Genomic DNA, 24,238 nt, shown 5'->3' on the forward strand with positions numbered 1-24,238 from the left:
ACCTTGATGAGTTTGTACACAGCAGCAAGAAGCTTATTTATGCTCCTTGATTAGCTCAGAATTGTATGACTTCAGTGTAAACATTCTTGAAAAGACAAAACATCACACAGTATAGGAATGGGCGCTTTGAAAGATTTTACCAAAAGATTCCTTTTTCCCTTCATCATCAAGTGCTGTCAGGCTGATCCACAGCCAAAGGAGACAGTCCAAGGACAAATAAAGAGGTAATGCTCTTTGGGTACACCTCGACTGAGAAAAGTCTCATTTCAGAGTGCTTCCAACCTCCTGGGCTGCTGGACACTATAATGACGTGAAACTTGCTGAAGAACTGCTCCCAGCTCTCAATGCTGCCTTCTGGATCAGCTGACCCAAAAGAAACCTATGACCTGTTATGGCCAGAACTACAGTTCAGGTGGCCATGGGACTAGATATCCAGGGTATGTGCTCATGCTTCTGTTAGATGCAACCGTTCTTAAGTTGGGACCCTTTAAACTTCTTGCACATCAATTTTTTTTACAAGTATCCAATCATATCATGTGTAAAGTTAAGTATTACATTATTACGTAAACAAAATCCTCATCAGGACATCACCACCATCAAAGCCACATGAGACCTTTCATGGTATCTGAATGTTACTGTGTTCATCATCAGTGCAACATCAGCTTTAAACATTTCTGCGAGTCTTAAACAGTATCTTAAACAGATACTTACCACACCTAAGTAAAAAGAGGGCACGTAGACAAAATTCTAATATTGGCCACTTTAAAAAATTCAAATACAGTATTACAAAATAGCTATTTATGAGTTTATCCTCAAAAGATCTGTTAGAAACCTATTACCTTAATAAGCAGTGATCTACTACCTCAATAAGTTCTGCCACAAGAAGGGTTCTTTAAATACTCTCATCCCTTGACATCAGACACCTGCAGTGAAAGTGTTTCAAGAATTTCAGGCAGCTGGATGAAGCTGCTTAACTAACTAGGACACCAGCCAAATTCAGAATAAAATAAAAAATAATTAAATTGATTAAATGATTAATCATAAGTGTTAATTATGGGAACATTACTTCAGGGCATTTTTTAGTTTGTTTTGTTGTTGTTGCTGTTTCTTTTTTAAAATACTAGGCACCACAATTTTGGCCAAAAAGAAGATACATTACAATTTTTCATCAAAACCTGGCTGAAGAAGGGAAAAACAAAACAAAAAAAAAAAAAACAAAAAACAAAAAAAAAAAAAAAAAAAAAAAAAAAAAAAAAAAACCACCAAAAAAAACCCCCACAACAAACAAAACCCCAACAAAAAGTACAAACAATCAAAAAATCCCACCAAACCCATGAAATATCAAATCCAGGAGGTTCTAAGGATTTTGCTTTAAAAATCCCTAACTGTTCTACATTCGTCCTCCAAGCTCATTTTCTTGCCAGAATCTTGCCTGGAAAAATAAAGTTTTGATGTCTTTCATGTATGAGCCAACAGGCCAGCCAGGTCCTGAATGCAAATCAGCAACCTGCTACAGCACAGAAGCCCGTGGCTCATTTTACATCATTCTAAGTCATGCTAGCAAGTGAGCCAGAACAACCACATAAGCAAACAAGGGCAAAAGCAAGAATGAACAACCAAATATTACTATATTATATATACTATGGTGGTATTACTATACCACCATAGTAATTTCTTTTACTATCAGCAATTTATTCATCTTCTAGACCATAGCATCATTAATTTAGCTAACAGCTGCTTAACCAACAACCCCTTAGCAAACTTCCAACTTCAGTTCACTAACTTTCTCTCCAAGAGTAGATATAAAATGAGAGCCTAGGGATTATCAATAATAGAGACAAAAAAAAACCCAAAAACCAGAAAAGAATATGCAGAGTTCAGAAACTTGAGCAGAACATCTGTTTGCTGTGTACTAAATAATCCTGCATAGTCAGCCTTGCTGCAGTAGTAAACCACTGACCAGGCTAGCCTGACTAAAAGGCTTATGGTATTTGTATACTTTCCTGCATCCCATAATATCTCTAGTCATTTAAACACTATTTCAGGAATGTCCTGTAGAGGTTTCAGATGATTATTCACATCCATGGCATTCTACTACTCATTAGAATGACTGTAAATGTGTTAGCAGTTCATTTCAAACATTGCAACATGACAGAAAGAGGTCATGTCAATCTCCTGTCAGATTGCTGCCTTGAATTGCATTCTCTTATCTATGCCCATTTACTCCTCAATGCTTAAGCCAAATATATTTTAAATATTTGATACTTCCATTCCAAATGAGTCTTCCTCATACTGTAGCCCAGTAAAACACCATCTCAGCCTGCCTCTTCTGCATAAAACATAGCTGTAAACTGCAAAATAATGTGGGAAACATGAAAATTTTTGAAAAAACTCCTGTTAGCCAGCATAATTAAGACATGAAAATATAGAAAAGAAGACACTGATTTCTGGGATTTCTCCACATGTCTACATTTCAAACCAATTAATTAATTAATCCATAAACTAAAGGGAACACTCTAACTTGCTTCAGCAGGGTGAAATTGGTGAAATTCAAGTCAGAGATCACGTCATCTGAGAACTATCCCGTTTTCTTAATCTTACTCCAACCCTATGGACATTCCAATGCCTGTTTTGTCAGTTTGTCAATGTTCATTCTTGAATGCAATACTAAATAGTTTTGTGCCTTAAACTCATACCATAACTTATTTTGTAAATCTTTCTGAAAGAAGCCCATAGCATTCCAAACTAGAACTCATTTCCACTGTACAGTTCCATCCAAACTAAAAAAGGGGGGCTACATGCAAGTCTTTGCACTTCACACTTAAAATCTCAAGCAACAAAAGACCCAAAATACCATTTGAGTCAGATCCTGCACACAATAAAATTTTCCATTACTGGGAACGTAACTAAAATAAATCTCAGAAAAAATACAGTCACAAATAACATTTTCAAGGTCATAATTTAGAATTTATCACAAATTACTGTATAAGATGAGGACACATTAAGACAGCACTAACAGAAAGAACTGAAAAAGACCTGATTTTTCTTTTCTGTAACATGTGACTACACTGAATATACATTGTATGGGTCTTAGGAATAGGGGGAACAGATTTAGATGGACAGTGAGTTTTGGTACACATGGGAGTACATCCCCAAGAGTACATAAAAGCATTATCAAGTCTCATAGAGCCCTTAGGCACACCCTGACTTCTGCCACAGTTTTAACAATAAATTAAGAACACAAGTAATGTGTTAATACATTTCTACTGAGAAAATGCTTTCTATATGAAATTTGAGCTCCCAAACTTCTGAAGCCTCATGAGTTTCTCAGGAAAGAGTATTTTTGCCATCTCTCTTCAAAAATAATTAAAAAATAAAAGTAGATTATTTAATGCTCTACCAAGAAACAATGTATACAGAGATACCTCAAGCTGGGTATTCACAGTGCAAACCAGGACAGACAAAATGTCTTAAAATTTAAATCATGTCCCAAGTAACAACACACATATGACAACAGAAGTACACTTGAGTGGTGGATAATCTATGAAACAAAAATGTCACTTATCTCACAAGGAAACTTGGTGTCACGAGCATCTCTTATGAACCCACCAAAGACTAAATCTAAGTCAAAGAAGCTTCATAAGCAGTAGTGACCACAGTCTATTTCACAGAAGCAAAGTCAATTAGATATCACTAGATGTCCTACTTTTCCCATTGCCTTCCCAAAACTAAGAACAACATCCAAATATTCCCCGTGTAGTTCACCTCCCAGCTGTTTCAGCCTTCCTGCACTATAAATCTTCCTCCACTGACAACTGGCCTCTGCTGCATGCTTTGTGCAATGGAAGCCAAAACCAGCAACTCCTTGGTCAGGCTCTGCAAGAGTCAGGCAACAGTCAGAATGGTTCAGGAACATGAATCAAACCAAAAGATGACACTGTAATCACTTGCTAAATAACAGCATTTCAAAAATCGACCACATAAATCTGAATCACATCCCTGATGCAAACTGGTTTTTAACTGGTTTTCTAAGAGGAGTTAAGAGTTTTCACATAGACATTTTGTTAAACGCTGGTGAAGAGGCAAGAAGTTTAACTCCACATAGACATTTTTTGCATAATCAAGAAAATGTGCATTAAGAATGAAGGGACTAGGTTTTGCATAAGAGTACTCATTGTAGATCAGATCATCATGGCCTCTCACGAGACAGACATTTCTGGGCTACACTGCAGTTTAACCACTGACAGTACTAGACAAAAGAAAAAAACCCATCCCATTGTTTCTCTATCAAGAATAAATAAATCTCTTTCCCTGACAATTTTCTGCACTCCATCACAGACCGCAAGTAAAGTTAAGATGCCCACATTTTTAGCCAAAGTGGGTCATATCTCCTCTTTTGGAAGCACTACAGGAACGATACAGCAAATACCCTGCCCAGAAGTGTCCTAGTGAGTGACAGGCAGAAGAGACCAGAATTGTTCCTTCACAGTGTGATCCCAATAAAACACTGCCATGCAGCCATACGACAGGGGACACCTGTGCTTTGGTCAAAGCCATCTTGACAAGATGCTACTGAGACATACGCCTGCCACTTAGCTAAAAGGCAGGTGACATTCATCATGCATTGGGCATATTCTCTGCCATATGGCAGGATGTGCTTGTACACAATTTGCAGACTATCAAAAGTTCATCTGCCATATGATTAAAACCAGCCCCATCGCCAGGCAGACATTCCTAGTTCTGTGAGGGAGGTAAGCTCGAAGGGCCAGGCATTGAATCAGAATAAGACTTCTCCACCAGTCAGATCTGTAAGCCTTAAAATAAGCTTATCTGGACAAAACTACAGGTTAGCACTTAAAAGTATTTTAAAATGAAATAATAGGTGTGTAAAGTACTATTCCTTCATTAACAAAGAGAAAGTTGCTTATATAAAAACCGTGTTCTCATAAAGTTTAGTTAAAATACAGATTCTCCTAGATCTTTCCCCCCGTATCAAGTCAAAAAATACTGATATTTCTAGATATTGAAAGCATTATTACCAAATCAATCAGCATATTATGGAAGGCATTCCAGTAGGTTGTGCTTTTTTGCTTTTCAAATAAAGATTGAAGTTTTATTTCATGAATTGAGAAAAATAGCACAGACATCAAAGCCAGTCCAACTTGAAATACTGTATTGCACACAGCAAGAGTATACAGAAGTTCAAGTTTGCTGGCCCAAGATAATGTGTCTTTATATACCCACACAATTACTTTGAATACAATATGTATTCAGAGTTGATGAGATAAAGTTGCCTTTCTTCAAGTACAAACAGTATCCAAGTTGAAAGGACAGCATCTGATCTTGTTCTATAAGATGCAAATGATTGTTTCAGCCAACAGAATAAACTGACAGACTGCCTCTAGCCCACAAGTCCTAACAAACAAAAATAAAGAAATCCAAAAGCAAATTAGCTTTTAAAAAGTACAGTTGAACAAAGGAGGGGAAGGAATCTCTCCCCCAAGAAGCTCTTTTAAAAACAAGAGTCAGAGATTGACTTCATCAGGTAGGAACTTCACCATCATTAACAGTTTTGCACAGAAAAAGTCACTGGGAAGAGCAAGAGTCTTCATCAATACTCAATATGTGCTATTTGAAAGACCCAAAATCTACATCCACAATGCAAATCCCTTCAAATTACTGAAGAAACCCAAAAGGAAAACCATAACTAATGTATAACTCCCCTTTTCAGCCACTAGCTGCTCCTTCCAAATGAAGGACAAGTCAAGCTGTCCATACAGATGATGATCTCAAATGCATGAAGACAAATGGCTCCACTTTGCTTCACACAATAAGACATTAAAAATCTTGAATTACACCATCATTCTGGTGAGACACTTTGCACCAGAGCATAAAACACGTCTTATGAATAATTAGGAACAAAATGCATTAAAGTCAAAGAATTTCTTATCTCTTTCATTAACAGCAGAAATTAGCTATTCACAAGCATATTGTCAACAGCAGCACATTCCCAAAAAACAACCTCTAATTCTGCAACCACACAATGACAAAATTTCTCTTCAACACAAGCTTCACAGCAACAAACTTCTAAAAGGTCAGTAAAAAATTCTGCAACATCATCAAGTTTTCTTGGTTACAGAAAACATATTCAGAATCAGGACATCTGTGACAGTTTTACTACTGACTCACCCAGCAAAGGTGAACACAAAGACATGCACAAGAAAACAATGGAGACACCCCACAACAGGAATGGACACCTAAGACAATAGTTCCATGGCAACTAGGATTGATCTTCATCTTGATTTCTGCAGCACCATTCTCCCCTTTTGCTCCCAGCTCTGGACTTGCCTCCTGGCTCACACTAGCATTAGTACCCAGTCAGCAACACAACACGCTGATTCTGCTGGAAAACAACCCTAAAACAATGGGGTTCATTTTAGCCAAATCATCTCCTGGGCTCAGTTTTGGTGGCAGAAGGAGGACATGTAAGCAGAACCATGCCAGTTTGGACTCAGTAGGCTGCATTATCTTCCTGGAATGCTTTTCTGCTCTCCTTCCAGGTAGCTTAAATCCATAAGAACTTAAACACACAGCATAACAGTTGTGGAATCTTAGAATAATTTCTATTCATGCCTTTCTGAAAGTGTATTTCCATAGAAATACTACTGTATGTAAATTTTTGTTTGTCCATTTTAAATCTTTTCATTACTTCCAGGAGTATGAGTCCAGTTTTCAGTCACCTGTGTGATGCATAAATTGTTAAATCACAGATACCTATAATACTTTTTTAGGATAAAAAGAAGGAGGTAGCAAAAAACCAAAATAAAACACTTCTCACAAAATTCAACTTATCTATTGATGTTACAAACATTAGTAAGTGGAAGTAGAGAAATCCTCTTATCATATTAGAATAACCTTAGTATCATATTCAAAGCACAGAATTTTAGCCAAACAGCTGACAACTGGTTATTTAACTGGAAAAAAAATCAAGAACTCCTAATGCAATCTGTACAGATCTCTAAAGTTATAAATAATTTTTCGTATTTGATCTATATATTGACTCTCGCTATTTTCCTTAATGTGTACAACTTCTCATTAAGTCTTATGTAGTGCATGACAACTATTGTAACATTATTTTGTAAGTGAAGGTAGGTTTTAATCGAAATAGTTCTAGTAGGCAAGTACTACAGACACAGGTCTGGATAAACCACAGCCTACAGCACTTGTCCCACTTCACATACCAGGTCACAGTTCTTGGCTGTGACCAGCAGTACATACTTTGCACACATAAGCAAATAGTCCACAGCATTTCCTGACTTGTTAATTTCACATGCCCCGAGATGAAAGACACAGTGCAGCTCTATCACTCCCAGAGAAATAAAGAATAAAAGCCTTATCTCGGAGTTACCATAGCCATTTTCACTAATGCTAAAATCAACAACACACAGCCCCATGCAAATGACAGACTGGTTAAAAAACTCACATACACAATCACTTTGTATTTTAACACTGTGTGATGCTATCACAGTTATGGTACCATTGCAATATTAGAATTCTACTTTACACTAGATAAACAAATGAAGATGTCAGAACTTCAGACACAGCTAGTCTCTCATTGCATGTTCAGTACTTGCATCATGGGTTTTATTTTGAATAAATATAGATCAATTAAGTAAAAGCAGTCCTCAACCTGTCACTGAAATCAGAACGAGATACTAGAGAGTTTCACAGGGAGCATGCACATTCCTGAGCAGACAAGGAGGCAGGAATAAATTAGGTGGATTTGGGATAAAAACCAGCAAATTAGTCTACAGGATGAAACAGGGAAGAAAAAGATATCTCGGGAAAAAAATTGTTGCCCTCAGTACAAGATTATTTCAAGCTGTATATCTCGGAGTGCCATCAAAGGATTCTCTACTAATTTTTCAAAAGAGCAAGTTGACCATTGCTTATTAAGAATCATTTAGTAGCTCCACACCATCAAAAACATGAAAGCCTCACTCCCTCCTCAGTTACTAGCAAACAAGGGAAGGGAAGATAGAAAGGGAATGAGAAATGATGTGAGAAACCAGTGATGGTTAAATTCAGTCTTAGCAAGCAGCAGCCTAAATAAAGGCCATTATCAGGTAGTTGTTGCAGTGGTAAATAATCAATGTTGAGGTCAGCACTTAGAATTAAGATCAATTCCTTTCAAGCTGTAATAACTAACACATTATTTTATTCATCTGTCACAGCACAACTCTCTTACATGCATGAAAGAATCAATCCAAATGTATTTTCAAGTCTCTGATGATGCCTCTAACCATGTTATTTCATTTCTTCTTGCCTCTTGATGGCTACCTTTAATGAGCACAGTGTCTTATATGACTCCTGTTTCTGCTGTGACTGAAAGTCTTTTACCATACATCCCTGAGCTACAGCAATGTCCAGGAAAGAGACGGGATGAAAGTTCCCCTGCTTAAATAACTTCAGTATCTTCAGTCCTCACAGTCGCTGCTGTCCACAAGACAAAAGAAAGCAAGTTCCAGTGAAAAGGTAAGGAATTAACTGCCCTTCTTTTCTATGGAAAAAGGGCAAATTACATTTAATTGCTGAAACCTAGTAAATTTTCTAATTCAGACAAATCTAGCAGAAGTTACAAAATCCCATGCTAAAATTTGTAGTGTTTTCCCCTCCCCAAAAGATGAGAGCAGCAATGGAAACTGCTTTCCCTACTCACAAAGCAAACTCTTTCACAATGTCTTAAGTTGTAAAGTTCTCTGGTTTTCTGACATCCAATGTTTCTCAAGCACTTTCTTAGCTATACAGTTAGCAAGTACTCTCGAAACGTTTCAGCAGAAGTTACTATAAACTATTTCAAATGTACAAATGTATTTTAAAAAGGTTTTAGACCTCAATGGAAAGTGAAGTGAGAGCAGAAAGGATAATTTTGTTTTCATAGCATCGCATTCCTTACCACTGACAGGAGTGGGACAGGAGTGCAGATAAAGATTTAAATGAAGATCACTCGCAGCTTCAGAATTTGTGATGCAGAACTCATTATAGGCAAGCAATAAAAAACCCCATCTGTTTTGAGTCAATGGTGATCAGCAGTGTGCATTGGACTATTTATTATGTAGAAACCAAGACATGAGAAGCCCTGAATTCAGAGTAAGAAAACCAAGGATTATCCAACTGCTGAAAAATTCCGATTACTGAGATTCCATTTCATTCCTCCTTGGTGCATTACTCTGTTGGTTCCACGAAGGAATATAACAAACATGAGGCCTACTTAAAATGTGTTGAATGATGGAAAAATAAAAGAATTTTCCTTTTCAAATTCCTGTCCCACCCAAGCCCCTATTAATTAACAGGAAAAAGACCCCAAAGCAATACTTTATAATTACTCAGTATTCCAAGAACTTGAAACAAACCAGTATGAATTCCTCTAACCCTTTCTCCCCTTTTCATCTGCTTCATCCTCTTCAGTCCATAGCTATCTTTTAATATTTTCATCAAGTAGTAGGAGGATAAAATTTATACTTGGTCTGTTTCCCTGCTTACAATAAGCCAGTTCCAGAAGAACGGTCACGACCAGCAAGTTCTCAGCTTGCTGTAGCCTGAGAGAGTCATGAACAGAGAAATCACATCTGTATATTTAGTGACTGAAAATGTTGCTACAACTCTCACATTCTTGCCCTTATGTCTCTCTGTCTATCTGAATTATAGATCTTAAAGTTCAAGTGGCCCTCTCTTTTGGGACACTAGCCTTTAAAACAAATCAGCACAGTACAGTAAGTAGTTGGAGAGAAAAATCACTGCTGAACATTGCAAAACATTAAAAACCCTGAGCTTCCACAACACTCCCAAAACACAAGCTAAGTCACTACTGCCCTTGAAAGTGTGAGATTCTCTAACATTAGTGGGATTATTCAAATACCTAAAGTGGGCAAAACTGAAAACTGAGTCCCAAGCTTGAAGCTGATGTAAGTTTTTTTCCAGTTGTACACAAGGCTATAATTGTATCAACAGACCTGCACCACCTAAGCAGTAACAAATACATGTTGTAGAAAAGAACACGGGAAAAAATAATTAAAAGCACAACAACCACAAACACAAATTTCCAAGAAGCTTTCAAATATGGCATTTTCAACTGTCCTCTTATATCTAGATGTGAATATTTTAAACCAGTAACAAAGTTCCCAACTGTGCTCAAATATACCTGGCAATTTACAAACATATGGCTAATGTCTCACAGCACTAGTCTTCAGTATTTGTATCTTCTCAATCAAAGAGGTTAAAAATTATTTTAGAACATCAAGCATGACTTTCTATGTAATCGTCCAGGGAATGCAGTGTAACACCAGCAGAAGGAATATTATCAGCAAAAACTTATCTATTTTATACTTGCCTTACCAATGAAACATTTTGGAAGCCTGTGTACTATAATATTCCACAGGTACACCATGAAAACTTTATGATCTCTATGAGAGAAAATAGTTGGGGGAAAAAAAGTCCTAAAGTATCACCAGACAAGGCAACATGTTTTCAGTCATTCTTTATAATCTATTACCTTCATTCTGACAATTCATTATGAGTTTTAGAAACAACATTAATCCAGTTTTTATTGTATTGACAAACCTGGAAAATCACTTTTCAACTTTTCTGACAGCAAGCCCAAATAATGTCCTGTATGGTTTCCAAATGTATAGTCTCTGAATACACGGAAGATAAAACTGAATCTAAAGCAAAATCATCACAAGACTTTCACCAATTTCTTATCCGTTTTTCCAAAACAGGTTGCCAATATAAATACAAACTGCAAACAAAGACACCGTAAATACAAATACTGCAAGTTGCACATCAAATGGACTTGTCAGTCTCTCTTCTGTGCAGGCAATTCAGCTTCACAGCTGAGCCATGTACACTAAAGCATGGATTCTCTTAAGTACCTAGGGCAAAATCCCTTTTTGTTTGTTTTGCATGACTGACGCAAGTTAACAATTATTTCAAACACTACTCTTCTGAAAAGGTCTTTATAATCTGTAATGAGAACTAAGGGAGTATGGTCTCAGGACTTGGTTTCCCTTTCACCTGTAAGGCATTAATGAAACAATATTTATCCTATCCCTATAGGATGGCAAACACACAAGTGTTATGTCGCTGTCTACTCTGCTCAGGAGAGTGAAGACTCAAGTTTTACCATCAAATATGAATAGTCTTGAAGTTTTCAGGACTACAGAATGTATTAAATTAAATTAGCAGTATACTCATTGAGGCAGTATTAGAACAAGTACATTCCATATCACATTTTGCTTTGCTTCAATCATACTATATTTTATTCCGCTTTGAAAACACACATTTAAGGTCTAAAACGGAACAAAACTTCATATCCTCTATTTCTAGAGACAGTAAAGACGGAAATTTTATACTGCCTGCATTAAAAAAAAAATCACCCAAGAATGCCAGGTGTAAGAAATAACATTGTCCTGTATACCTTATAACCTCTTAATATTTTCAAGGTAATTAACATGTTGTGAAGTACAGAGGAATTTAAGCATGAAGCTTGCCACTACTGGAATTTGCTGTTATAGCAAGTAAGACTGAGCAGTAGGCCTTACACAGCACATGATGCTCGTCAAAACTTCCCTCTGCAACTTGCAGCCAGCAAGCTTCGCCACAACCACCTTTCCTAAGTTCACCTGAGAAACATAAACCAAGGCCTTCATTTATAATTCAGTGCTGCTTGTTTCAGAAGTTTATAGTGTCTTTTAGAAGTCTGTTTGGTTTTGTTTTTTTAAATAATAAGACTGCACTGTTTCCAACTGCAACATCGTATTTCATAATACGCACAAAGTTTTGGAGTGTCATTACTTTTCAGCAGCACTTCGGACAAAAGATAAGTTTTTGAGGTATCTTGTGCGCCTGTGATGCAGCTATTACAAACAGTCATTGAAGCCGGCGCACAGAGCCAGCATCCGTGTCCAGCACACAGCCAGCATCCGTGTCCAGCGGGCAGAGCTGCCCGGGCACTGCGGGACGAGCAGCCTCGGCGCAGGGTGCTTCACTCGCCGAAGCACTCCCACAGGAGTTTTACGGAGCTCAGCCCCGGGAGGGGCAGCGCACACGGCGGGCTCCGGCCGGCGGGGGCTGAGCGGGTTTGGGCTCGCTGAGGCCTAGCGAGCACACGAGGCCTCCGGCAGCCCCGGCAGCTCCGCACACGGCTCCGGGCGGGCCAGGGCAGCGGGGGCACACGGCGGGGCCCTGCGCCCGGGATGCTCCGCCAGCCAGGAGGGGGGAGGCGGCCCCGCTCCGCAGCGCCCGCGGGAGAGGAGAGGAGAGGGAGGGCGAGGAGCCAGCGCCTCCGCTTTGGGAGGGACTCGCAAACTTTGGTACCTGTCGGGAACTTCCCAAATGCCAGCAACCCCCGGCCGCTCCCAGAGAGGAACTCTACAGGCTTCTCCTCCCCGTCCCAACACCAACTCACGCCACAGGCTTAGAAACAAGCCTGTAGCCGTGCCTGTGGGCAGGAGGGCACGGTGTGCCCGGCTGCAAGCAGGGACTTCTCCTGTTCCCCGCTCCCCATTCCGAGAGGGGACCCTCCGGCGCGCCCCCCGCCCGTCCCTCCCGGCGGGGCCGCTCCGAGCCCACCGCCCGCCCGGGCCTCGCCGCCTCCCTGCCCGCGCTCCACCTGTCCCGGGGGTCGATCCAGCTGGTCTGCTTGGTGTTGTGGTCGATGTAGAAGACCTTGCCATCGTAATCCCTCGCCTCCTCCCAGCCATCGGGTAAGGGAAGCTGCCCATTCCCCGCTTTCCTAGGCATGGTCGGTCGGCGGGGGTAGCTGCTCCATAGGGACAGAAAGAAAGACGGGAAGCGGGAAAAGCCCCGAGCCGGGCCGGGGAAGGGGCCGGGAGCGGGGGCTCGCGGGAGACAGGGAAGCCCTCTGCCGGGTCTCAGTCCACCATGCCCGGCTGCCGCCTCGCCCGCGCCGCGGCGGGTCAGAGCTGCCGGCGGAGCCCAGCTGCCGTCTGGGCGCGGGTAGCCCGGCTGAGCCCCGGGCGGCCGCAGCCGCCGCTCATTAGCATGAGATTAGCATCCATCTCATCTGCATGCACATTCCTCCCGCCGCATTCCTCAGGGTTAACCCTGGCCGCGCTGCCCGCCGGGCTGGGCCGGGCAGGCCCCGGTCGCGGATCCGGCGCGGAAGCGGCCGGCGGGGCAGCGCGTAGAGCCGGCTGGCGGGCAGGAGCGGGGGAAAGGCTGCGAGAGGGGCCCGCCTGCTTCCATCGAGCTTTGCCCGGGGGCTCGGCCGGCGTGGGGGCAGCAGACAGCCCCCCGCGGGGGACGGGCGGTGCCGAGCGCTCCGGCCGCGTCCCCCCAGCCCGGCGGGGCCGGGAGGCCCGCGGTCACCGCCGCCCCGCGGGGGACAGCAGCGCCCGGAATGACGGACACCGGCGCGCCCCGTTCTTTGTCTGCGAACTTGCTGCGGCCCTGCACCGGGCGGCGCGGGAGACGCTGTCGCGGGGCATGTCCTGGCCCTCGGAGCGCGGGGAACGTGCCCCGGGAAAAGGCAGCTTTGTCGCTGCTCTCTCCATTCCCTGAGTCGGGGCGGTGTCGGGTTCCCTCTCCCATCCAACCTCCCTTGACATCCTTGTGAACTCTCGCTAAAGTCCAGTAAGGTTCAAGGGTTCCTAAAAAGGACCTTGTTACTTAAAATACTTGAGTTCTAAATTTAAATACAAATGGGTACCCCTCTTTAACCATGGAAGTACCTAAACTTAGTGTCTTTAGTTTTGTTTTTGTGTCTTTGTTGGTTTGGGTTTTTTTTAACAGAATCATCAGTGAAGATACGTGTGCGCCAGGGTGCCCCGGACTGTTGTGGCCTGAAAAGCAAGCAGCTAAATCGCATTAAGTATAGACACCAGGTGTGAGTTACTGAGTGTTTAGCTCTCATTTGCCACAGGAGAAGAGCACCCCAGGCTGGTTACCATGGTTCAGCTGATAGAAGGTAACTTAATGAGCTCTATTAATTTCCATGTGTATCTGATTCCCAAGATCTGGCACCAGAAGTAGAGCATCAATGGGGGAATATGACTCTTTAGTTTAGCAGCTAGAACTCCTAGGTAACTCAAGTCCCTGTTTCCTAGAATGTTTTATTTCTTTTCATTTAAAGTTACCGGGTTTAAGTGACAAGATTTTCCTGGGAAAGGAAGTCTCCAACCCAGAGCTGGTTTTGTGGTGGTTTTTGTTTGTTTGTTTGGGGTTTTTTGTTTGTTGTTTGTTTTGTTTTGTTGATGGGGTTTATTTTGGTTTTTGGGGCTTTTTGTTTTGGTTTTGGGGGTTTTTTATGCCTGTTTATCTTCTCCATTATAGCTTTCTAGTGCTCAGCTCTATAAATTATTCTTCTAGGGCAATTTACACTTATTAAGTACTGGACTTGTTCTGTGCATAACAAGTGTTTGGATTCCACTTCAGAGGCCACATATCTGATAAGCATTGAAGTAACTCATTTACAGTTATCTAAGTCCTACTGTTGGGTCTGCTTCTAAATAGAAAAATGTACCAGCAAGATATTATTGTAATTTAGCTAATTGCCTGTCTGGTACAGATAAGATCTGCATTTTATTATTTTATTCTGCAATCTTGTCTCCAAATGACCCATATGCCTCCCTCCTCCAGACTTTTTTGAAGATTTTGATGTCTAAGGTAATGTGCAGTGAAACTGTACTTCCTACATGAAGTAAGGTTCTGGTAGTTAACAGTGGAGAAAAACTGAGCTGTGCTAACTTCTGCATATCCATAAGAGTTGAGCTTCTTAGGGAATGCAGCAGGATCATTGGCTATTAAAGAGACAGATGCATTTCTTTTCACTGACAATATTGTTTCACTGAGCTTTTTGATTTTAAGGGCCAGTTTTCTTGTCCATCAGTAAAAAAGCATCCCCACATTTACCAAGCATTTAGTTTGTGTCTTTTTAAACAGCCTACTCAATTTTATAATTTGTTTATAGGTGTTGCCCTATAGTGAGAAATTACATGTGGCGGTTGTGGGACAGGATAAACTGAATTTCCTTTTCTGTTTTAAAGTTCATTTGCATTATCAATAAGACATTTCAATATGTAAGTTGATAAAAATCTATAGAGGATATACATTTCTTTCTGAAACCAACTGCCAGTTACTGATCTTTGGCATTACCCAGGAGCTTTTATAACAATATAGCCTTTTTCATCTTGAAAAAACAGGCCTGTTATACAGCAGCACTCCCATACTCCTAGTCCCTAAATAATTCACACAGAAGAAAGAATAAAATTAGAAAATCTGTTATAGCAAGACAAAACTGGAACATCATTTGTGTCAATACTTCCTCTGAAGGCAGTCATGGCACCTGAGGGAATACTCAGCTCCTAGTCTCTGTCACCACCATGGCAGGCAGACCCACATCTTTGATTTTTGGTCAGATGAGATCCACATGGATGTGGATCTGAGTTATAACCATCTTTACCAATGTAATACTTCTCATAAGAAGATGTCAATATTTTAATTCTCCTAAATAAATGGAAATTGTCGTTCTTAAACTTTGGAAATTAATACACTGAAGTCATTGCATAGTTGTCTAATTTTTACATATATGCTTGTGTGTCTATATACAGATGTGCTTACACTGAAGTATAAACTGCTGCATGGTGTTAGGCTCACCCCTTCCTCCCTCTGTTTTCCATTATTTGAGTACTTCATTGTGTTTCCCTCCATTGTTAGAGTCTACAGTCCAGAATGCTGGTTTAGGGCTACTGAGGCATGACAGTGCTTGACATCAGATGGACAAAAAGTAGGTGTTATTTGTGTAAACAGACCTTTAATATTGCCAGTGAGAGTATATGGCTTTTTGAAGGTATTTTTTCAAGTATACCTCCTGCATTTCAACTGATGACCTGCCTAGCATGTTATGCTGACATTGTCAGCTGACAGCGTACCACAGATTGTTTGGCTTAATTACATAAGACAGCATAGTTCACAAGATGTAAGCATGCTTTATTCAAAACACAGAAGGGTTCATATGAATGAGGTGTCCAAAAGCACAAAACAATCTAGCTATGGCATGATTTAAGTATCAGAAAATATGATGGATAACAAGAGGTAATCAGTGTGAAAGAGCTAATCATTCCTATCTTTTGCTTTGCATATGCATGTTGAAGTGGCCTGAAGAAATTCCCATGTTAAGTAGTGCACAGTTAAAGAATTGAGCTAAAGGGAATTAGAATCATAACTAGAAGAAAAAATGTTTTGTGTTGACTAGAAGAAAAAATGTCTTTGTGAAAATTCAGGATACAAGTATGGAAATGTATCCAAAGGAAGTCTTCAAAGGCCTGTACTTGTATCCTGTCACATAACAAGAAACATACCCACTCCAGTCTTTGCTAATGTAGTTAATCTCCCAATACTCCCTGCTTGCTGCTTCTTTCATAATAAGGCTGTTCCTGGAACTGACTGTGATCAAATAAACCTGTGTTTGTACCTTGTCCTTCCCTAATAGGAGACTCCCCTAATTTGATGATCCACTGGAGTGTCATCCCTGGTGAAATATACAGCTGTTACAGCTCTAACTTCTACTATCCACAAATGGCTCTGAAGCAGGAGCTGCAGCAGTTTCCCTGAAAATTTCCATAGCTCAGCTGTCACTACTTGCACACAGATTTTGAGTATTGAATGAATTGTGAAGTATGGCAACAGAATTAATTTCTAGAAGCATCTGACGAAAATATTTAAAAATATATATTTGTTATGTTGGGGGTTTTTTTGAGCAATTAAACTACCAAATATGTTCCATGAGTCTGACTTCTGTCACATGTAGCTACTGTAGAACTCTAAAAAGTAATCTGTATTTTCAGCATTATAAATATTTATTTAATAATGGTGAATTTTATCTGACAGCTATGGTTTCAAAGAAGAAAGCACACACCAAAAATTCTCCCATATACAGTGACATTTTTACTTTTTAAAAGTGTTTAAAAAGTCCTGCAAAGAAAAACTGTGTACATGCATGAGGGAGGAAAGGAGGAGGAGTGCTGCTTTTACTGTTGTCAGCTTCTGATGCATGTATGCATCTGACAGTGAAAGATCTTTGAATAATACTGTTTCTGGTTGAATTTATGATGAAGCTCTGCAGAATCGATGGAGCCAGATAATGTTTATGCTCATCCAGCTTTTCTTGTTATTCCAAAGCCTGCTCTATCCACTTACATCCATTTGAACAGCTTGCTGCTTAGACAGTTCTACAAAGATTTCCCAGAGTATCAGTGAAAAAAGACTATGCCAGGTTCTACTTCAAATTAATATACTAGCCCTTTTTTTCCCCAGAATTTTGGCCTCTTTTTTTTTTTTTTTTTTTTCTTTCAGGCATGCATAGGAGAAAATACCGAGCAGTCACATTTTTCAGTGATAATATGAATCTGAAAGTAATGAAAGTAAGCACAGAGAATGATTTTAAATTAGTGTTAGTCTGATTAAAAGTTTAGAGTAGAAAATTAAAAGTTTAGAATGGAAATGATACGAGCTTTGCCTCAAAGTTAGCTGTGGAAATGTGAGCAACATTTTCATGGTAAAATCTTCTCAAACTCACCTCAAGCCACTCATTAAACTGATTTAACATTCAATTCTGTTAAGTCTGATTCATACTGCTGAAATTTCTGTGGACAAAGAGAAAAAAAAAGATGGAGAATTTTGGTTGTTCCAAAATCCCTAGAACTGATGAGGTTCAAATTATTGTCTGATGCATATTCCCAAAAGATTCTCGATGCAGTCTTGGTATTAAACCTCCCATAGTAACAGTCTCACTGTATCTTTTGTGTACTTCTGATACTTGTACACAGATCTAGGTTTCCTACATTTCGTCATATCTGTGAAATTACTCTGTATATTCATTGCTGCCTAATGGCTTTGGAAAACCATGAAGGATGTCTGGTTAGCCAGGAAGGGTCCCAAGAGCCTGGTCTTCTCTTCTGGCCACATGTAAGAAAGAAGCTGGCCAGCAATAGAGGATTACTGCTGATTGGCATGAAGGGAAGAATGGAGCAACTTCTCAATAACAGCTCCTTTGGCAGTGAACAGCAGTTAATTTCTTGAAGTATTTAAGATGTTTTATGAACTATATTCAAGTTCACAGGTTTACAGAGCTAATGCTTTTAACAGTCCCTCTCTACTATTGCAAGGAGTTAAGTGTTCCCACCTCAGCCAGAAGAAAGCACTTAGTGTACATTTTGTGTGTTGTATCTAAGGGGGGAAACAGATGAAACATGAAATGTCATGTTTTAGCATCCTGAAGTACATTTCTTCTCTGTATTTGTGTACTTTCAGGAACACTGTGCAGTGAATGAAGTAGACTGGACTAATGGGGTACTTAACATGTGCATTACAAAAGAAAAAATGATTCTCTGACTGATGGAGAGGCTTAGGGAACCTTTCTTCTAACAAATGAAAAATTGTATTTTAAATGCAAAGAAGTATGGACTTGCCAAACTAATATAAAAAATGTGCTTATTTTCCCCTTTACCCACTTTTCATCTCTTCTTCCCCTCAAAAATACAGTTTCTTTGCATGAGTCTGAAGTATTTTGATGTCTGACCTAGCCAATAACAAAGGAACCTCAATCCTATCTTATTGCTAAGTGAGGCTAAAAACCATGCTGCAAAAATGAAATCAGTCTGTGCAAATTTATAACAAAAATGGAACTGATCCATCAATACCACACATGACAATATTTCAAGTTCTCTCTTTTGAATTTCTTTGTGGAAAAATATAATAAAAGCATAAATTGTAGTTAGCTGCACTTGTGTTTTCGTAAGTGAAACACACTAATAAAGAAACAGCTTCCAACACCATAAAAAGCTAACACTGAGCAAGAATTAAAAAAATATTTTGAATCTAGTCAAAGTCTGCAAAATTTAAGTATTAAATAATGCATAATCCTTGGGCTATGAAATGTCGGAGCTGTTGCTGATCACCAGCTGTTCTGTAAAGGTGAAAGCAAAAGGATATATAGTTGATGCTTATACCAAAGGAATCACAGGGATGATGGAGGTTGGATGGGTGTCATCTGGAGGTCATCCTGTTCAATCTGGTTACATAGGGCCCCCTGGAGACAATTGCCCAGGATCATATCCAGACATTCTTTTTAGTATCTCCAAGGATGGAGATTCCCCAGCCTCTCAGGTCAACCTGCTCCACTGCTTGGTCACCCTCACAGGAAAAAGATGTTTCATGATGTTCAGAGGGAAACTCCTTGTCTCAGTTTGTGACTATTGCCTCTGATCCTGTCACTGAGCACCACTGAAAAGAGCCTTGCTCCATCTTCTTTGCATCCTCTCTTCAGCATTTCTATGCATTCATGAAATACAACTGAGCCTTTTCCTCACCAGGCTCAAGATTCCTCCTTGCTCAGTCTTTCGTCATGTGTGAGGTACTCCAGTCCCTTAATCATCCTTGTGTGGTGCTTTGCTGGACTCTTGCACAGGACAGCCCATCATTGTACCCAGCATGCCAGATGTGACCAGTGCTGAGCAGAGGACAAGGATCACCTTCCTTGGTCACCTTGTATCACCAAGGATCACCTTGGCCTGGAATGTGTACTGGTGCATGAGATCCTCAGGTACAGGACCTTGCTTTTTTTTTTGTTTTGCTGAACTTCGTGATATTCCTGTTTGCTCATTTCTCCACATCTTTAAAGGGTTTAAAGATTTTAAAGATCGCCTTTTAAATCAAACATACCAAACCAAAGAATCTGCTGAATTGCAAACTGGCTTCTTGAACTGTAGGCCAGAGGTGCCCTGGCAAGCCAGCGACTGGATATTTGGAATGAGTGGTGCTTTGCTTTTAGTCTCTCTAGACAGTCAGAACAAGTGATAAACTGTCTCAGGATTGTGGTCTCTGCAGCTGTCAGTGGTGTTGTGGACATCATCACTCATAAAAGACATTTGTTCTTCTACAGAAGCATTAATACATGACTGTACAACTCAATATGCTATGTTCAGTAATTGAAACAAATTGAAGTGTGAGGGGGTTAATATAAAGAAGAAAAATGGTGTTTTCAAATACTGATTCAGAAATTCTCTGATCACTTAACGTGGACACCTTTTTTCCCAAACATAATTGGGAAAGAAGAGCAATACTCTTATGCAGCAGCATGCTTTCTGCTCCAGGAACACAGAAACAATAAGTTTGGGCATTTCTTTTAGATTGCATAAGTAGGTCTTCCACCCCAAGGAAATAAAGTGGAGCATATCTTCAAAATACAGAACGAGGTACAACTTCTGTCTAGTTTCACCCCCTCTACTTAAACCAGAATTCATGGTGATTTTGATCTATCACTGATGGTCACTGTGCCCCCCAGTAGGTACTGTCATACCTAAACCAACCTTGCTGCTCCCTTCTCTGGAGACCCCCACGCCCCCACTTCTTGGAAGAGTCTTGTACGTGGCTGTAGTCCCTCTCTCCGTGTGGCTGTGCCCAGGCAGCAAAGGACCATGCTGCCAACAGTGACATCTGCTGTTCGAGCCAGTGGCTGGGGCTGGCATTTAAACCATTCCACTCAGCCAGAAAAAGAGAGTCCCAGTCAAACCAGGACTTCTTAGTCTGGGTTCTGCTCGGGAAGGGCACTGAGTGAAGGGGAATATGCTGCACATCCTGCAGTGGCCTCAGAGCAGCACCAATAGCCACTCTAGAGTTGGAAGAAGACTCGGTGGTTCCATAGAGTTCAAGAAGCATTTGGACAACACTCCCAGATGCATAATGTGATTCTTGGGGCTGTCCTGTGCAGGGCCAGCAGCTGGAGTCAATGATCCTTGTGAGTCCCTTCCAACGCAGCTTATTCTGCGACTCTAAGGAGCAGCAGCTGGAGATTGAGGGCTGTTGACACCCTTCCCACTGGTGTGCCTTCTACACTGTTTTCAGGGAATGAGCTGTTCTCAAGCTACCTGTGACATCACTAATCACAGCTGCCAAGATGCTGTTAAGAGAAAACAAAGATCTGTCCAATTAAAACCCGATTTTTAAAATTTTAGATGGTTTTCATAGATCATGGTCAATCTAACACAAGATTGTTTTGTTTTATTTTGGGTAGAAGAGGCAAGGAAATACCCTGAGGCAAGGAAGGAGAAGATAATGAGTTGTTTATGAAAATAGATTTTCTCGAATGAAGTAAATCCTTAAATTATGTTTGAAAAAAAAGAAGCATAAAAATCTCAAAAAGCACATGTATGCACATTTTGTGTCCATAATACCACATGAAAGAGTAATGCTTTTATATATTTATCTTTAAGAGCTCTTTTTTGATGTATCAACATAAATGAAGAAAAACTGGAAATAGATAAAACTTTCCTACTGCAGTGAACTTGCAGTGCTGTTCCTGCCTGTAATCCTGTAAGGCAAGAAAGAAAAGATAATGGTACACTGCCTTTTAATGCAGCAGAGTTTACAGTAACACATTCCCAGTATTCCACATCTGTGCAATATACTTCTCTAGCAGTCTCATTTTAATAATATATTCTAATCCATTAAACTTACTCTGGTGAGCTTGCAGTGAACCATTACATTTCCAAATCAAAATAAAATAAAAAAAAACCAAACAGACTGCAGAGCTAAAATTCTTTTTCATAAACTTTTACTTATTTACAGAGGATTCATATGTTTAAATATACAAAACCATCATGACAGAATAATTATGAGCTTTTGTCATGTCATATTTTTTGAAACCATGTCAAACACTGAACTGAAGGACCTGCAGAAAACTAAGAAATAGCAAAAGTGAATAAAACCAAAGCCAAGTCATGATGGATGAAGGACAAAGGGTAATGAGCCTATCAAAACTTTATTTTCTCTGCTGCAGTATCTGACAGTTGATACTTCTGTAGTGCCAAGCAATGTCCTGCTAGTCCAGTGATTTTAATTCTTAACCTGATCCCACATTCCAGATGGCATCCAGCCTGGGTGCAGCGCAAACAGTGTCAATTCCAGGGTACAACAGGGCTTCTTCACCACTGGAAAGCCTTGCTTTTCCTGACCAACACTGGGATATAGTCTGCTTGGATTGTTACTTGGATGATTTCTGAAATCTGAGATTATCTCAATGTGTGTTTAGGCTATTAATATTTTTAATGAGCACCTCTATAAGCAAAATGTTCTGGGACAAGTCACAGGAGCAGACTTTCTTGAAAGCAGCCATGTAACCAGTAGGAAGAAAACTACATTACTAAACTAAACAAGGGTAATGGAATACCAAACCAAATAGGAGGGTTGCCTTCAAATGATTTCAAGAAACCCAAAGAGCTGAATGTTAGTAACTGTTGAATTTTTAATTGAAACAAGTCAAGCAGGGGATTTTTGCATCCTAAAACCTCCATAGATTTTCATTTATATATACCAGAATTAAACATAGCTATACCATTTCCATAACAGAATTCTTCACTCTTGTATTTTATCAAATGCGCTTAAATCTCATCCTGAAAAAGTGGAAATTATTATTTCTATTTTGCAAGTGTCAATAATATGATCAAATAACTTACTAATCTCTTCTTTGGTTTTCAAGTTTTCCCTGTAAAGCCCACTTCCCAGTCACTTAATAATTTTCATTTTTCTCTTCTGGCTTCACTCCAGTTAAAGGAGCTCTTTTCTCTTTGAAATGTCAGAAATAGAACTAACACCCCATCAGTAGTCACACTAATACCAGATACAGAGATAGGAAGCATCTATCCCCCTCTGCAACAGTTTCCATTTTGTTTTGCCATAGACTGGATTAATTCCTTCTGTTACACCTCCTCATTGGGATGAGCTTGTGTCTGAAAATTGCTGCTGTGACTGAAGCTTCTCTTCTGAGACAGATTCCCAGGACAAAGGGCACCCTCCTATACTGATAACCTGCATACTTCTTCCCTAAATAACACGATTTTTTTCCCTATTGAATCCCTATTGTTTGCTTTTGACATCATATTCCAAAGTTCAGCCCATTCCAATGCCATCTCCCACTTTTTCATAACTTATTGTCAGGCATTATTTTGTTTGCATCATTTATTAATATTTAATGTGCCTTTTGCCCAGCTACAAGACAGAAGTATTTCTTGACCATGTCTGCCTTTTTTTTCTCTACATTTAGAGAAAAATGCTGTCATGAATGGAACAAAATCTCTTGCGATACCAGAATGTAAAAAATTAAACTACACAAAGTCAAAATACAGGACTCAAAGTAGACCTCTGTTTCTGAGCTCTGATGCCATCAGAATTATTCTGAGGAAGCTGACACACATTTTCAAATTTTCCAAGCAAGGATTTGTATATACCTTTATTTTATTTGAAACCATTTTTATTTAATTCATGTAGTATTTAAAATATTTTTAAGGGATTCTTATTCTTTTTTCACAAATTTTAGTATAATCTTAATACCATCCATTAATCTTAAAATCCATAAACTTTTTCTAGAATGGCTCTGCAATTTTCTGTGATTTTTTAAAAATAAGGGCTAATCGTTATAGCGATAACAACAAAAATATTATTAAGACCTTACTTCAGCCCTACTGATCTTGCTTTATGTCACTGACACTTTATTTCACAATGTGTAATGTTTGACTAACCACAAAATAATTTGAACTTTTTATTAGGTAGTCTAGAATTGCTCTGTAAAGATATAATAATTTTTGGTTTATGAAGTAAGTTTGCAACCCAAGAAAACACAATCAAAAAACCCTGGGCTAAGAGAAATTCAGTAATCTTAGGTTTCTTTTGCTGAGGGCGCCTTTAACATTTTGACAAATCTCCTGGACAATTTTCATTTCCCATCTATTCCTAGATGGGCCTTCCTGTCCTCAGCCCTGAACCCTGCCTCCTTTCCAGAAAATTGCAGTCACCTTTCCTTCAGGGACAGCTTGACAAATTGAGGCAAGATAAAGATTTGGCATCCCTGCTCTGAGTCCCCATCTGCCTGGAAGAGCTATAGTAAGAGCACAGAAATGGACATAACCCTTTACTGCAGCATATCATTTTCTGGACATTTTTCTGCCATATGAAGTTGTGATTTATGGCTCAAATTAATGAACACGTACTCCCACCTTCCCCAGGGAGGGTTGGGTGTTTTGGAGCCACCAGTCTATGGCATTGGGAAGCTGCAGACCCTTGATTTCAGTAGGAGCAACATCTGGACCTCTCCTTCCTGCTGAGAGCACTGGGAACAGCAGGAAGATTTTTTGTCTCCTGGACTGAAGAAACTGACCCCAGCAGC

General features: G+C 39.9%; 2 protein-coding genes across 2 annotated transcripts in view; one reads left to right on the forward strand and one right to left on the reverse strand.

Annotated features, from left to right (window-relative positions):
- Positions 1–13,185, reverse strand: part of WWC2 (WW and C2 domain containing 2) — a 95,674-nt gene extending 82,489 nt beyond the window's left edge. Inside the window, exon 1 of the mRNA XM_030948441.1 lies at positions 12,671–13,185. Within this exon, the coding sequence (XP_030804301.1) occupies positions 12,671–12,801 (131 nt within the window). The 5' untranslated portion in view covers positions 12,802–13,185. The remainder of the gene's footprint in view (positions 1–12,670) is intronic.
- The window catches only part of DCTD (dCMP deaminase), a 60,174-nt gene continuing 48,083 nt past the window's right edge, over positions 12,148–24,238 (forward strand). The window contains exons 1-2 of the mRNA XM_030948445.1: positions 12,148–12,764; positions 13,813–13,987. The gene's annotated coding sequence lies outside the window, so the exon portion shown is untranslated. The remainder of the gene's footprint in view (positions 12,765–13,812; positions 13,988–24,238) is intronic.

This window comes from Camarhynchus parvulus, chromosome 4 (genome assembly GCF_901933205.1).
Source record: "Camarhynchus parvulus chromosome 4, STF_HiC, whole genome shotgun sequence".
Taxonomy (NCBI): Eukaryota; Metazoa; Chordata; class Aves; order Passeriformes; family Thraupidae; genus Camarhynchus; species Camarhynchus parvulus.